General features: G+C 38.6%; 1 protein-coding gene across 6 annotated transcripts in view; it reads right to left on the minus strand.

Moving 5' to 3' along the window:
* SH3KBP1 (SH3 domain containing kinase binding protein 1) overlaps nucleotides 1-14,597 on the minus strand; it is a 329,446-nt gene that overhangs the window by 117,411 nt on the left and 197,438 nt on the right. For 2 of the 6 annotated variants that reach the window (XM_043459440.1, XM_043459439.1), the window contains exon 1: nucleotides 13,635-13,781. The exons of 3 other annotated variants lie outside the window; for them this stretch is intronic. In XM_043459440.1, coding sequence (XP_043315375.1) covers nucleotides 13,635-13,649 — 15 coding nt within the window. In that variant the 5' untranslated portion in view covers nucleotides 13,650-13,781. Of the gene's footprint in view, nucleotides 1-9,797; nucleotides 9,864-13,634; nucleotides 13,782-14,597 lie in introns of those variants that run through there. One more of the 6 variants, XM_043459438.1, reaches the window with a different exon arrangement.

Consider the following 14,597-nt stretch of genomic DNA (forward strand, 5'->3'; position numbering starts at 1 on the left):
GTGAGGGTGGGATGTTTCAAAAGAACAGCATGTATACTATCTATGGTGAAACAGATCACCAGCCCAGGTGGGATGCATGAGACAAGTGCTCGGGCCTGGTGCACTGGGAAGACCCAGAGGAATCGGGTGGAGAGGAGGTGGGAGGGGGGATCGGATGGGAGGAATCGTGTAAAACATCTATTGCTGATTCATGTGAATGTATGACAAAACCCACTGAAAAAATAAATAAAAAAAAAAAGAAAAAAAAGAATAAAGGAAAAAGAATGAAAAGAAATCAGGATAGTCTCAGAGACCTCTGGGAAATTAAACACACCAACATTCAAATTAAAGAGGTCCCAGAAGAAGAATAGAAAAAGCAAGCATATGAGAAAATTTTTGAAGAGATTATAGTTGAAAACTTCCCTAACCTGGGAAAAGAAATAGTCAATCAAGTCCAAGAAGCACACAGAGTCCAATACAGGATAAAGCCAAGGAGAAACATGCCAAGACACATACTAATCAAATGAACAAAGATTAAACACAAAGAATATTAAAAGCAGCAAGGGAAAAGCAACAAGTAACATAGAGGAGAAACTCCATATGATTAACAGTTGATCTTTCAGCAGAAACCCTACAGGCCAGAAGGGAATGGCAGGATATATTTAAAGTCCTGAAAGGGAAAAATCTACAACCAGGATTACTCTACCCAGAAAGAATCTCATTCAAAATTGATGGAGGAATCAAAATCTTTACAGATGAGCAAAAGTTAAGAGAATTTAGCATCAGCAAACCAGCTTTACAACAAGTGTTGAAGGGACTTCTATAGGCAGGAAACACAAGAGAAGGAAAAGACCTACAAAAACAAACCTAAAACAATTAAGAAAATGTCAATAGGAACACATATATCAATAATTACTTTAAATGTAAATTGATTAAATGCTCCAACCAAAGGACATAGACGGGCTGAATGGATACAAAAACAAGACCCATATATATGCTGTCTATAAGAGAACTCACTTCAGACCCAGAGACACATACGGAATGAAGGTGAGAGGATGGAAAAAGATATTCCATGCAAATGGAAATCAAAAGTAAGCCAAAATAGCAATTCTTATATCAGACAAAATATACCTTAAGATAAAGAATATTAGAAGAGATAAAGAAGGACACTACATAATGATCAAGGGATCAATCCAAGAAGAAAATATAACAATCTTAAATATTTATGCATCCAACATAAGAGCACCTCAATACAAAAGGCCAACACTAACAGACATAAAAGGAGAAACTGACAGTAACACAGTAATAGTAGTGGGGCGTTAACATCCCACTAACACCAATGGATAGATCATCAAAACAGAAAATTAATAAGGAAACAGAAGCCTTAAATGACACATTAGACCAGATGAACCTAATCGATACCTTCAGGACTTTCCATTCAAATATGGAAGAATATACTTTCTTCTCTAGTGTACGTGGAACATTCTCTAAGATAGACCACATCTGTCACTGTGTCACAAATCAAGCCTCAGTAAATATAAGAAAATTGAAATCATATCAAGCATCTTTTCTGACCACAATGCCATGAGACTAGATATCAACTACAAGGAAAAAAACTGTAAAAAAAAAAACAAACAAACACAAACACATAGAGATTAAACAATACATTTCTAAATAACCAACAGGTTACTGAAGAAATAAAAAGGGAAATCAAAAAATTCCTAGACACAAATGACAATGAAAATACAATGACTCAAAACCTATGGGATGTAGCAAAAGCAGTTCTAGGAGGGAAGTTTATAGCAATATAATCTTACCTCAAGAAACAAGAAAAACATTGAATAGACAACCTAACTTTACACCTAAAACAAATGGAAAAAGAACAAAACCCCCCAAAGTTAGTAGAAGGAAAGAAATTGTAAAGATCAGAGCGGAAATAATGAAAAAGAAATGAAGGAAACAATAATAAAGATTAATAAAACTAAAATTTGGTTCTTTGAGAAGATAAAATTGACAAACCATTAGCCAGACTCATCAAGAAAAAAAGGGAGAGGAATCAAATCAACAAAATTATAAATGAAAAAGGAGAGGTTATAGCAAACAACATAGAAATATAAAGGATCATAAGAGATTATTACGAGCAACTGCATATGCCAACAAAATGGACAACCTGGAAGAAACAGACAGATTCTTAGAAAAGTTCAACCTTCTAAGACTGAACCAGGAAGAAGCAGAAAATATGAACAAGCCAATGAGAAGCACTGAAACGGATTAAAAATCTCCCAAAACTCAAACACCCAGGACCAGATGACTTCACAGGTGAAATCTATCAAATGTTTAGAGATGAGCTAATGCCTATACTTTTCAAACTCTTCCAAAAAATTGCAGAGGAAGGAACACTTTTAAACTCAATTCTACGAGGCCACCATTACCCTGATACCAAAATCAGATAAGGACATCACACAAAAAGAAAACTACAGGACAATATCACTGATGAACAGAGATGCAAAAGTACTCAACAAAATTCTAGTTAACAGAATCCAAAAACACATTTAAAATATCATACACCATGATCAAATTGGGTTTATCCTGGAGATGCAGGATTCCTCTATATGTGCAAATCAATCAATGTGATACACCATATTAACAAATTGAAAGATAAAAACCATACGATAATCTCAGATGCAGAAAAAGGGTTTGACAAAATTCAGCACCCCATTTATGATTTAAAAACTCTTTAAAATGGACATAGAAGGAATCTACCTCAACATAATAAATGCCATATATGATAAACCCACAGCAAACACTATTCTCAATGGTGAAAAACTAAAAGCATTTCCTCTAAGATCAGGAATAAGACAAGGGTGCCCACTCTCACCACTATCATTCAACATAGTTTTGGAAGTCCTAGCCATGGCAATTGGAAAAGAAAAAGAAAAAAAAAATGAATTCAGATTTGAAAAGAACAAGTAAAACTCTCACTGTTTGCAGATAACATGATACTATACATATAAAACCCTAAAGATATTATCAGAAAATTACTAGAGCTGATCAGTGAATTTAGTAAAGTCGCAGGACACAAAATCAATGCACAGAAATCACTTGAGTTCCTATACACTAGGAATATATAGGAATGTATAGCAATGAAAAATAAGAAAGAGAAATTAAGGAATTCATTCCATTTGTTATTGCAACATAAAGCATAAAATACTTAGGAATAAATCTACCTAAGCCACCCTGGTGGCTCAGATGGTAAGGAATCCACCTAAAATACAGGAGTCCCAGGTTCAATCCCTGGGTCAGGAAGATCCCCCAGAGAAGGGAATGGCTGCCCACTCCAGTATTCTTACCTGGAGAATCCCATGAACAGAGGAGGCTGGTAGGCCACAGTCCATGGGGTCACAAAGGGTCAGACAGGACTGAGCAACTAACACTCATGAGGAGACAAAAGAGCTATATACCGAAATCTATAAGACACTGATGAAAAAAATCAAAGATGACATAAACAGATGGAGAGATATTCCATGTTCCTGGGTTGGAAGAGTCAATATAGTATAGTCACTGTGAAAATGACTATACTACCAAAAGCAAACTACAGGTTCAATGCAATCCCTATCAAATTATCAAAGGCATTTTTCATAGAACTAGAACAAAAAATTTCACAATTCGTATGGGAACACAAAAGACCCTGAATAGCCAAAGCAATAATGAGCAAGAAGAATGGACCTGGAGGAATCAACCTTCCTGACTTCAGACTACACTACAAAGCTACGGTCATCAAGATGGTATGGAACTGGGACAAAAACAGAAATATAGACCAATGGAACAAGATGGAAAGTCAAGAGATAAACCCATGCACCTATGGGCACCTTATCTTTGACAAAGGAGGCAAGAATATACAATGGGGAAAAGATGGTCTCTTCAATAAGCAGTGCTGGGAAAACTGGACAGTTACATGTAAAAGAATGAAATTAGAACACTTCCTAACACCATACACAGAGATAAACTCAAAATGGATTAAAGACCTAAATGTAAGACCAGAAGCTATAAAATTCTTAAAGAAAAATACAGGCAGAACACCATATGACATAAATCACAGCAAGATCCTCTATGACTCACCTCCCAGAGTAATGGAAATAAAGTCCAAAACAAACAAATTGGACCTAATTAAACATTAAAACTTTTCCACAGCAAATGAATCTATAAACAATGTGATAAGACAACCCTCAGAATGGGAGAAAATAATAGCAAATGAAACCACTGACAAGTGATTAATCTCCAAAATATACCAGCAGCTCATGCAATTCAATATCAGAAAAAACAAATAACCCATCAAAAAGTGAGCAGAAGACCTAAACAGACGCTTCTCCAAAGAAGACATACAAATGGCTAATAAACACATGAAAAGATGCACTCAACATTGCTCATTATTAGAGAAATGCAAATAAAAACTACAATGAGATATCACCTCACACTGCTCAGAATGACCATCATCAAAAAATCTACAAGCAATACATGCTGGAGAGGGTGTGGAGAAAAGGGAACCCTCTCATACTGTTTGTGGGAATGTAAATTGACACAGCCACTAAGGGGGACAGAATGCAGATTCCTTTAAAAAAAACTAGGGATAAAACTAACATATGACCCAACAATCCTAGTACTGGGCACATACCCTGAGAAAACCACAGTTGAAAAAGACATGTACCCCAATGTTCATTGCAGCACAGTTTACAATAGCTAGGACATGGAAGCAACTTAGATGTACATCAACCAGATGAATGGATAAAGAAGCTGTGGTATACAACAGAATATTCAGTTCAGTCAAGTTCAGTCGCTTAGTCTTGTCCGACTCTTTGCAACCCCATGAACTGAAGCATGCCAGGCCTCCCTATCCATCACCAACTCCCGGAGTTTACCCAAACTCACGTCCATTGAGTCGGTGATGCCATCCAACCATCTCATCCTCTGTCGTCCCCTACTCCTCCTGCCCTCAATCTTTCCCAGTATCAAGGTCTTTTCAAATGAGTCAGCTCTTGGCATCACATGGCCAAAGTATTGGAGTTTCAGCTTCAACATCAGTCCTTCCAATGAATATTCAGGACAGATTTCCTTTAGGATGGACTGGTTGGATCTCCTTGCAGTCCAAGGGACTCTCAGGAGTCTTCTCCAACACCACAGTTCAAAAGCATCAATTCTTCTGCGCTCAGCTTTCTTTACAGTCCAACTCTCATACCCATACATGACTACTGGAAAAACCATAGCCTTGACTAGATGGACCTTTGTTGGTAAAGTACTCAGTCATACAAAGGAATAGATCTGAGTCAGTTCTAAGGAGGCGGATGGACCTAGAGTCTATTATATGATGAAATAAGTTGGAAAGAGAAAAACAAATATCATATATTAACACATACATATGGAATCCAGAAAGTTGGTACTGATGAATCTATTTGCAGGGCAGCAATGGAGATGCAGACATAGAGAACAGACTTATGGACATAGAGAGAGAAGGAGAGGGTGAGAAAAATGCAGAGAGTAGCATGGAAACATATACACTATCACATGTGAAATAGATAGCCAGTGGGAATTTGCTGTGTGACTCAGGGAGCTTAAATGAGTGCTCTGTGACAACCTAGAGGGGTGGGAGGGAGGTTCAAGAGGGAGGGGACATATGTATATTTATGGCTGATTCATGTTGATGTATGGTAGAAACCAACACAATATTGTAAAGCAAATATCCTTTGATTAAAAATGAATAATTTTTTTAAAAAGAAGGAAAAAAACCATGAAATCACCTACTTTAATCATGTGCTTTCTTAAACGGCACTTTTTGTGGTTATATGCTATTTTCTAAAGGCATATTTTTTTTAAGAGGGTGTGGAGAAGACAATGTGCACAGCAAAATATCCAACTGATGCATTTTCTGGTCTTTAGAAATCCCTTGTCCTTTTCTGTTACAATGGAGAACGTTCATTTCAGTGCTCTCCACATTTGAGTTCCCGAGAGCAGCAATTCCTCTTTGTGCCTTCCACAAAGACTCCCTATAGGCTTGGCACAGAAAAAACAATACAGATTCACGGAAGATTTGACAAAGGAGGACAGAGGCCAGTGATGGTACTTCTGGAGTTTATAACCTATTCCCTACTCCCAAGTTACTATACTTAATCTCTTTCAGACAGGTGATCTTCAGATGATCATCTAGCCAATTCTACAGGGACTTTCAGGGGAAGATTTCCACACCGTTCCCATCATAGGACAAGGAAGAATTATCAGCGCTCACTGTTGGTTGTGCATGCATGTGAAGTTGCTTTAGTCATGTCTGACTGTTTGTGACCCTATGGACTGTAGCCTGTCAGGCTCCTCTGTCCATGGAATTCTCCAGGCAAGAACACTGGAGTGGGTTTCCATGACCTTCTCCAGGGGATCTTCCCCACCCAGGGATCGATCCCACATCTCTTACATCTCCTGCATTGGCAGGCGTGTTCTTTACCACTAGCACTGGGAAGCTACTTCTCTCTTTTTTCCAAGCTGGCCACCATGTCTCAAATTAAAGGGGACTCCCTTTTTTTCATCCATCAATGGGACCAGAGAATGGTCAACCATTAACCCCAACATAATTCTTCATTTCCTCCCCAACTCTGTTTATCCTTCTCTCTGTCACAAGGACTGACACTACTCCACACTCCCAAATCATCCCCTGAGTTCTAGTTTCCTGACTATCTTCATTCGCTGCTTTCTGTCATCACCTCTTAGAGTACCCCTTCCTCTTTCTAGTCATTCAGTTTCATGACAAGATCATCAACCCATGTTAGATCTTCATTTCACACAGAATTTTCAGACTAATGTCAGGGTTGGGCTTCACACAAACACACTGCTCTGTGGCCCTATTAAACCACTTTAGTACTGTGATGTCTCCCTGACCCAGCTGTATGTCTTTTGCTTTCTCATGAATTTTCTCAAGACCCCCTGTCCTCTCTTACCTGGACCACTTTTCTCCTCTCCTGCCTAACGACCTATGACTGAAGGCTCTAGTCAGAAAAACCTGGAATTGCTTGAACTCTTGGGCAATGAATGCAAAAATTATACCAAAATGTCAGAGATCCTATAACACTTGACTATAAGCACTGTAAGAATTAATTACGCTCTGCTCACCTCTATGTTGCAAGTCAACAACATGACATGCATTGCTTAGGCAGATTACATCCATGCATGGGCACAGAGTTACCATCTTCGTAACATTTCAGCCTCTTCTGAGTCAAATGTAGTAGTATCTGTATTCACATCACTTGAAAAAACAGAATGCTAAATTCTGAGCAAGTCTACTTTCTCTGCTGCTAACAACACCTGAATGCAGAGAGAATACTGGGATTTGAAGCAAAAGAAACTAAATCTAAAATTGAGACATATAAGACATAAACTGTATCTAGCTCTCCCAGTGCAGTAACTAGACAGTGCTAGGCACTGTCCCAAGAGGACATATTTGGACAATTCTAGGATCTAAAGTCTTGTCATTTTATATCTTATCAATTTTTATTAACAGTCTAGAAAAGGTACCCAAGAAGTTTCAGAAAAGCTGCCTCTGGTGAAGAGAAAAAATGAGAAATCCAACGAAGAAATCAAAATAAAAAGAACAGACTGAGCAGATGCTACCAACACAAATGGAGCAAAACATATTAAAATCACTGGCGGGTGAAAATGCTTAGTAAGTGAAAGAAGAAAAAGAAAATGAGGCAGTAAATCCATCTTTATCACTTCTAATATCCTCAGCTTAAATGAGCAACACAGAAATATAGCTTCTAAATGATAGAGACCCCCAAATATCTGTCTTCGATTTTCCAAATATTGCTTTATTTTCTTCCTAGAAATTCAAGGATGAGTTTAATTGGGGTGACACTCCTGAGTCACAGGCCACTTGTGAAATGACTTAACCATGGTCCTTTGATGAATAACTGGCTTTTAAGGCAATACTGGAAAACTCTTCATTTGTAAATTGTTCATTTTGCAGCCCAAGTTTAGAGAGAGAGAAATCTCTATTAGAGGTGTAAGTAGGGGTTATTATAATTATGCTTCCATGTGTTTCTAGAGCATTTATGGGTATGTGTTAACTCAGGATCTGGCCTCTGACATTAGGAGTCTGAGTTGAGAATAAGGCTGTCATCTCATACTTTTTTTTCCTTCATCTCACACCTTTTATTTTTTTATTTTTTCAGTGAGAACATCTTTTTTTTTTTTAGTTTTTCTTCCACTTATTTTTATTAGTTGGAGGCTAATTACTTTACAATATTGTAGTGGTTTTTGTCATACATTGACATGAATCAGCCATGGAGTTACATGTATTCCCCATCCCGATCCCCCCTCCCACCTCCCTCTCCACCCGATTCCTCTGGGTCTTCCCAGTGCACCAGGCCCGAGCACTTGTCTCATGCATCCAGCCTGGGCTGGTGATCTGTTGCACCCTAGATAATATACATGTTTCGAGGCTGTTCTCTCGAAACATCCCACCCTCGCCTTCTCCCACAGAGTCCAAAAGTCTGTTCTGTACATCTGTTTCTCTTTTTCTGTTTTGCATATAGGATTATCGTTACCATCTTTCTAAATTCCATGTATATGCGTTAGTATACTGTATTGGTCTTTATCTTTCTGGCTTACTTCACTCTGTATAATGGGCTCCAGTTTCATCCATCTCATTAGAACTGATTCAAATGAATTCTTTTTAATGGCTGAGTAATATTCCATGGTGTATATGTACCACAGCTTCCTTATCCATTCATCTGCTGATGGACATCTAGGTTGCTTCCATGTCCTGGCTATTATAAACAGTGCTGCGATGAACATTGGGGTGCACGTGTCTCTTTCAGATCTGGTTTCCTCAGGTGTGTATGCCCAGAAGTGGGATTGCTGGGTCATATGGCAGTTCTATTTCCAGTTTTTTAAGAAATCTCCACACTGTTCTCCATAGCAGCTGTACTAGTTTGCATTCCCACCAACAGTGTAAGAGGGTTCCCTTTTCTCCACACCCTCTCCAGCATTTATTGCTTGTAGACTTTTGGATAGCAGCCATCCTGACTGGCGTGTAATGGTACCTCATCTCACACCTATTAAATGGCCTTGGATGCCACAGAAAACTACAAAAAAGGTTGCTGACTAACTGAATGATATCTGTGATCTAAATTCTTTATATGTAAGCAAAGACAGACCACCATGCAAAGTAAGATGAATGGCTTGTTTTAAAGTTGCAAGAATACTAGAGTGGTTAGCCATTCCCTTTTCCAGGGGATCTTCCCCACCCAGGGATTGAACCTGGGTCTTCTCCATTGCAGGCAGATTCTTTACCATCTGAGCCACCAGAGAAGCCTCCAGAGTGAAAATGTTAGTTGCTCAGTCGTGTCCAACTCTGTGTGACCCCATGGACGGTAGCCCGCCAGGCTCCTCTGTCCATGGGATTTCCCAGACAAGAATACTGGAGTGGGTAGCCATTTCCTTCTCCAGGGGATTTTCCCAACCCAGGGATCAAACCCAGGTCTCCTGCATTGCAGGAAGATTCTTTACTGTCTGAACCACCAGGGAAGCCCTTTCATAGAGCATTACACTTAATCCATCCCACTGAAATCTAGTTGCTTAGAACATCATTTAACAACTAGTGAGAATCTCTGAGAGAAAAAGACAAGCTAGGTACTGAAACATGATCATTTTAACGGCCACACAGAAAATTTTAAAACCTTGAACTTCAGGAACCAAAAGTATCTGCAAACTCTAGGACTATAAATATTATGAAATAATTGTTAATACATGAACACAACAGGGCATGATGAAATACTTACAGATACCTCAGCCCACCCCACTGAAGAATGTCCACTGAAGCAAATGAACATGTTGGCAAATGATGTGCAAAAGGAAGGACTTTCATCTCTTGTCCCCAAGGAATTCCAGAGCAGAACGTGAAGAGAGAAAAATCAATCATAAAACTGCTTTCCCCACAACGTAAGATGAAACAAGTACTATCATTTAGAATTAAAATAGTATGGTGGGGGAGGAGGAGTGGGATGAATTGGGATTGGCATATATATACTATTATGCATAAAACAGACAACTAATGAGAACCTACTGTATAGCACAGGGAACTTGACTTAATGCTCTGTGGTGACATAAATGGTAAGGAAATCCAAAAAAAGAGAGGATATATATATATACATATATATATGTATATATATACACACATACAGCTGATTCACTTTGCTGTAGAGCAGAAACTAACACAACACTGTAAAGAAACTATACTCCAATAAAAAATTTTAGATAGAATTAAAATAGCACAAAAGAGAAATTCATCTTTCCTCAAAAGAATGGCTTTGAATCCACTCTTCATAAACCTGTCACCCTTAAACCTCTGAAGCTCAGCAACCACCAAAACTCTCTGCTCATCTGTTCTGCAGGAGCCACAGAAACAGGGGGAACTAATTCTTCCTTGAAGCAATTTTACAGTCTCTTGGGATCATGTACCTGATCTGCTGGTTCATAGGGATTCTCAGAAGACTTTTTTCTCAACTCATCATTCTAAGATGAGAAGAATAATATCCTTTCCTTTTAGTGATAGACAACACGAATACATGTTAAACACCAATCCTAACCACAATGAGACACTACTTCATACCCAATAGGATGGCCATTAGTAAAAAAGAAAAACAAACAGAAAATCACAAGTGTTGGCAAGCAAATGGAGAGACTGGAACTCTTGTGCATTGCTGGTGGGAATGTAAAATGCTGCAGTCACTGTGGAAAACAGTATGGAGGTTCCCTCTAATATTAAAAAGAGAATTACCAGATGATCCAGTGATTCTACTCCTGGGGATATATCCCCAAAACACTGACAGGAGGGATCAGTATAGCAGTGTTCATTGTAGCATTATTCACAGTAGTAAAAAGATGGAAACAACCTAAATGTTTATCAGTGGAAGGATGTGTGTGTGTGTGCTAAGTCGCTTCAGTTATGTCCAACTCTGTGTGACCCTATGGACTGTAGCCTGCCAGGCTCCTCTGTCCATGGGATTCTCCAGGCAAGAACACTGGAGTGGGTTGCCATTTCCTTCTCCAGGGGATCTTCCCGACTCAGGGATCGAACAGGGGTCTCCTGCATTGCAGGCAGGTTCTTTACCCTTTGAGCCACTAGGGAAGCAACAGAGGGATAGTTAAAACAACTGTGATTTACCAATACAATGGAGTATTATTCGGCCTTAAAGAGGAAGGAAATTCAGGCACATGGATGAACCTTGAAGACATTATGCTGAATGAAATAAACCACAAATGGACAATTATTTTATAATTCCAGTCACACGAGTAGTCAAAGAAAAAGAAAGAAAGTAGAAAGGTAACTGCTAAGTGGAGGGGGAACTGGGAGTTAGCATTTAATAAGCACAAAGTTTTCAGTTTGGGAAGATGTAAAATTTTTGGAGATAGATGGTGATGATGGTTGTATAGCAATGTGAGTGTATTTAACACTACTGAACTGTACACTCAAAAAGGAATAAAGTGGTGTCATGTTATATATATTTTACCACAATGAAAAGATTTTATACTTTTAGAAGGGTGCACAGAAAGCTCTTATGGGGGATTTCCACTGGGAAGTAAAGTTAAGTATGGGATTGAGACAGTCTTGGTTTTGTTCTGTTGGAATTTTTTTTAATCATATACTTACTTGGGTTATTTTCATTTAAAACAAAAACAACCAGAATTAAGTCACACTATAATCTGGAAGTTCCTCTTTTAAAAATTCAGTCAAAGGAAATAATCAGAGAAGGTACAATAATGCATATACAAAATGTTATTTTTAATAGCAAAAATCTGGAAGCAACCTAAACGGTTATCACACAGGGAGTGGTTCAATAGATGGTGGTGCATCTTGACAATGAATGATCACACAGCTCTCTGACAGAAATGGGGAATTCATAATATATTAAATTTTAAAAACTAGTGACATTTAATATGACCTCATTATTGTATGAAGAGTGATGTGTGCTACATGCACATTCAGGATCAGAGTCTAGAAGATGCATATAAAATGTTGACTACGGTTATTCCTGGATTATAGAATTAAGGACAATTTCTATTTGTTTCTTGGTATTCTTTAACTTTGAGTTGTTATTATTATAGCAATTATTGCAAAGAGCTTCTATAAGCAGAGGAATAAGAGAGCTATTTCCATTTTGAGAAACAAGTAAGCAAAGGATTTGGGGGGCACTCAGCAGTGCAATGAGTAGTTTACAGGTCACTAACCTTTAAGGGGCCCATCTCCAGGCCCTCATCTGATGGAGCCAGAGAGGCCATCACCAAGACTTTTCCAATGTATGTTTCATCAAGCTTTTACTCATTTCCCAAATGAAGAGTCACCATCTGAATTTTGTATATAAATTCTTAATTCTGATTTTTACTTTTCACAACTCAGATCAGTGACATCCAGTGATGAGAATAATCAGCAAATTTAAGATATCTTTCAATAGGAAAATTCTTTCAATCCATTGCAGATGAATATATTTTTTATTTTAGCCAACTGCTGCCTGCACTCATGTCCTTCTAGGCAAGCAACAGACACCATTCAAAAAACTTTTCAAGAAGTCCTCCTACTCTTAAAATAGTGTGTTAAAACAGTGTGTTTCCTTCTTTTCATGCTATTTTCCTTTTATGTAATTGTGAAAATATTATGTTAGAGCTGACAGAAAAAGACATAGAGGGATATATTTTATAGATATCATCAACTTGTCCCTTAAAATTTTTTTTTGCAAGAAGAAACAGGAATATGGAAGACATATGACACATTGGAAGCCTTACTTGTCCTGTGGCTTATTTAGGGAATTTTATTTTGTGTTTGGAAAATGACAGACTTCTGCTTTTAGGTAGACAAATATGAACAACTCACAGAGAGAAACCAGATCACCTATTACTAGCAAACTCTTAGAAAATCAAATAATTTAGTGTCTCTATTTTACCCTGTATATGAGCAAACAAAGAGAAATGTCCAGTACTACAAAATCAGCCAAAGATCTTTACCTCAATAAAAAGCAATTCAACAGCACCCAGAAGTCACTACTCACAGCTCCTTCATTCACCAGGCAAACTCCAATGTCCAAGCCCCCCACCCAGAGTGAAACGCCCCACTGTTGGCTCACTCTGTGCGGACGTGGTCTTCTCTCTTAAGCTAACCTGAAGAGCAAGCTGCATTTGTTTACCACGCAAACATCTGTAATTGCTAAACATCTCGGTGACATGGTGTAACAGTTACTGCTTGTGCAAACTGCCCATCCAAATTACTCTCTGCAGTATGAGGACACGAAAACCCCAGACACAGAGAAATTAGAAACATCTGTAAAAATTAATGGCCAAATTGACCAAAGTGGTGGGGGGTGGTTAAAACAGCTAAATAGATCCAGTGTCACATCTGATTTTAGAAAACAATCCTCCACATTATAGGTTGTTCCTTAACCCATTCAGAGCAACGCCCCCTCCCACCTCCACAGGGGATCCTAGCTAGCAAACACTTCATTTTAACCTACTAATGCAAACTCATCACAAAGCTTGTTAGAGAATAGTAAGATAAGAAATACAAGTTAAGGGGAACTTATTCCATCTTTAAAAGAAAATAGAAAAAAAGAAAAAAAAAGAAATACCTCTTCTCCCATCATGTAGGCAGCCTCCTCTTTTCAGTTTGAAAAGGTCCCAGAACTACCCTGCAGCCCTCCCACTTCCTTCCAACAGCCAAAGGCACGGAGCCTGAAGGACCCAGCCTAACCCTGAGTCATACTTGGGACCAAATGAGCAACGGGGAGAACAAAGCTCCCATTTGTTTATGGTTCAGGAAGCCAGGGCCGATTCATGGCTTGGGTGGCTTCGCGAAAAGTCCTCCTCCCTCGCCTACGTTGCCGCAGGAATCTAGGCTGCCTCCTCAGACCCACAGGTGTGACCACTGGGACAAGCAACAGACTCAAGGAGCGTTTGTTTGGCAGGACTCGGCAACCACTTCTGGTGAAAAACGTCAGAGAGAAAATAAAAAACCCACTATCTTTCAATAGATGACATGATTTGGGAGCGAGAGATGTCTAAGATATGGTTTGTATATGAAATGCCCATCATGAGAGTGCCTGTATTTTAAAGAAATAAAATAGTTGTAAAACACAAAAATGACTCATTAAAAAAAGACAAAATCTGAAGAAGGAGCAGCAGCCATGTCTTTATAGAAACACTTTCCCTGGGAAAAATACAGCAAGACTGCTGCCAGCCATGTCACTGGGAGTATCCTAACAGATAGGAATAAAGTGTTTAAATAGAAATCTTGCTTTTCACCTAAGTGAGGTACCATTTTAATTATCATTGTGATGAATTCAGAGCCCAGTGGTTAAGAGTTCACAACTCTATAGCCAGAGTGTCTAAGATCAAATATCCAGCTGGGCCACTTGCTAATTGTGTGATCTTGAGCAACTTATTTAGACTGTGTTCACCTCAGTTTCCTTATCTACAAAATGGGTATAATAGCACCATGATACAGGGCTATCTGGCAGATTAAATAGATAATATACATAAACTGCTTAGAAAAGTTCCTGGCACACAGGAAGTACCCTATGACTATTACAAAT

Source organism: Cervus canadensis, chromosome X (genome assembly GCF_019320065.1).
Source record: "Cervus canadensis isolate Bull #8, Minnesota chromosome X, ASM1932006v1, whole genome shotgun sequence".
In the NCBI taxonomy this organism is placed as follows: Eukaryota; Metazoa; Chordata; class Mammalia; order Artiodactyla; family Cervidae; genus Cervus; species Cervus canadensis.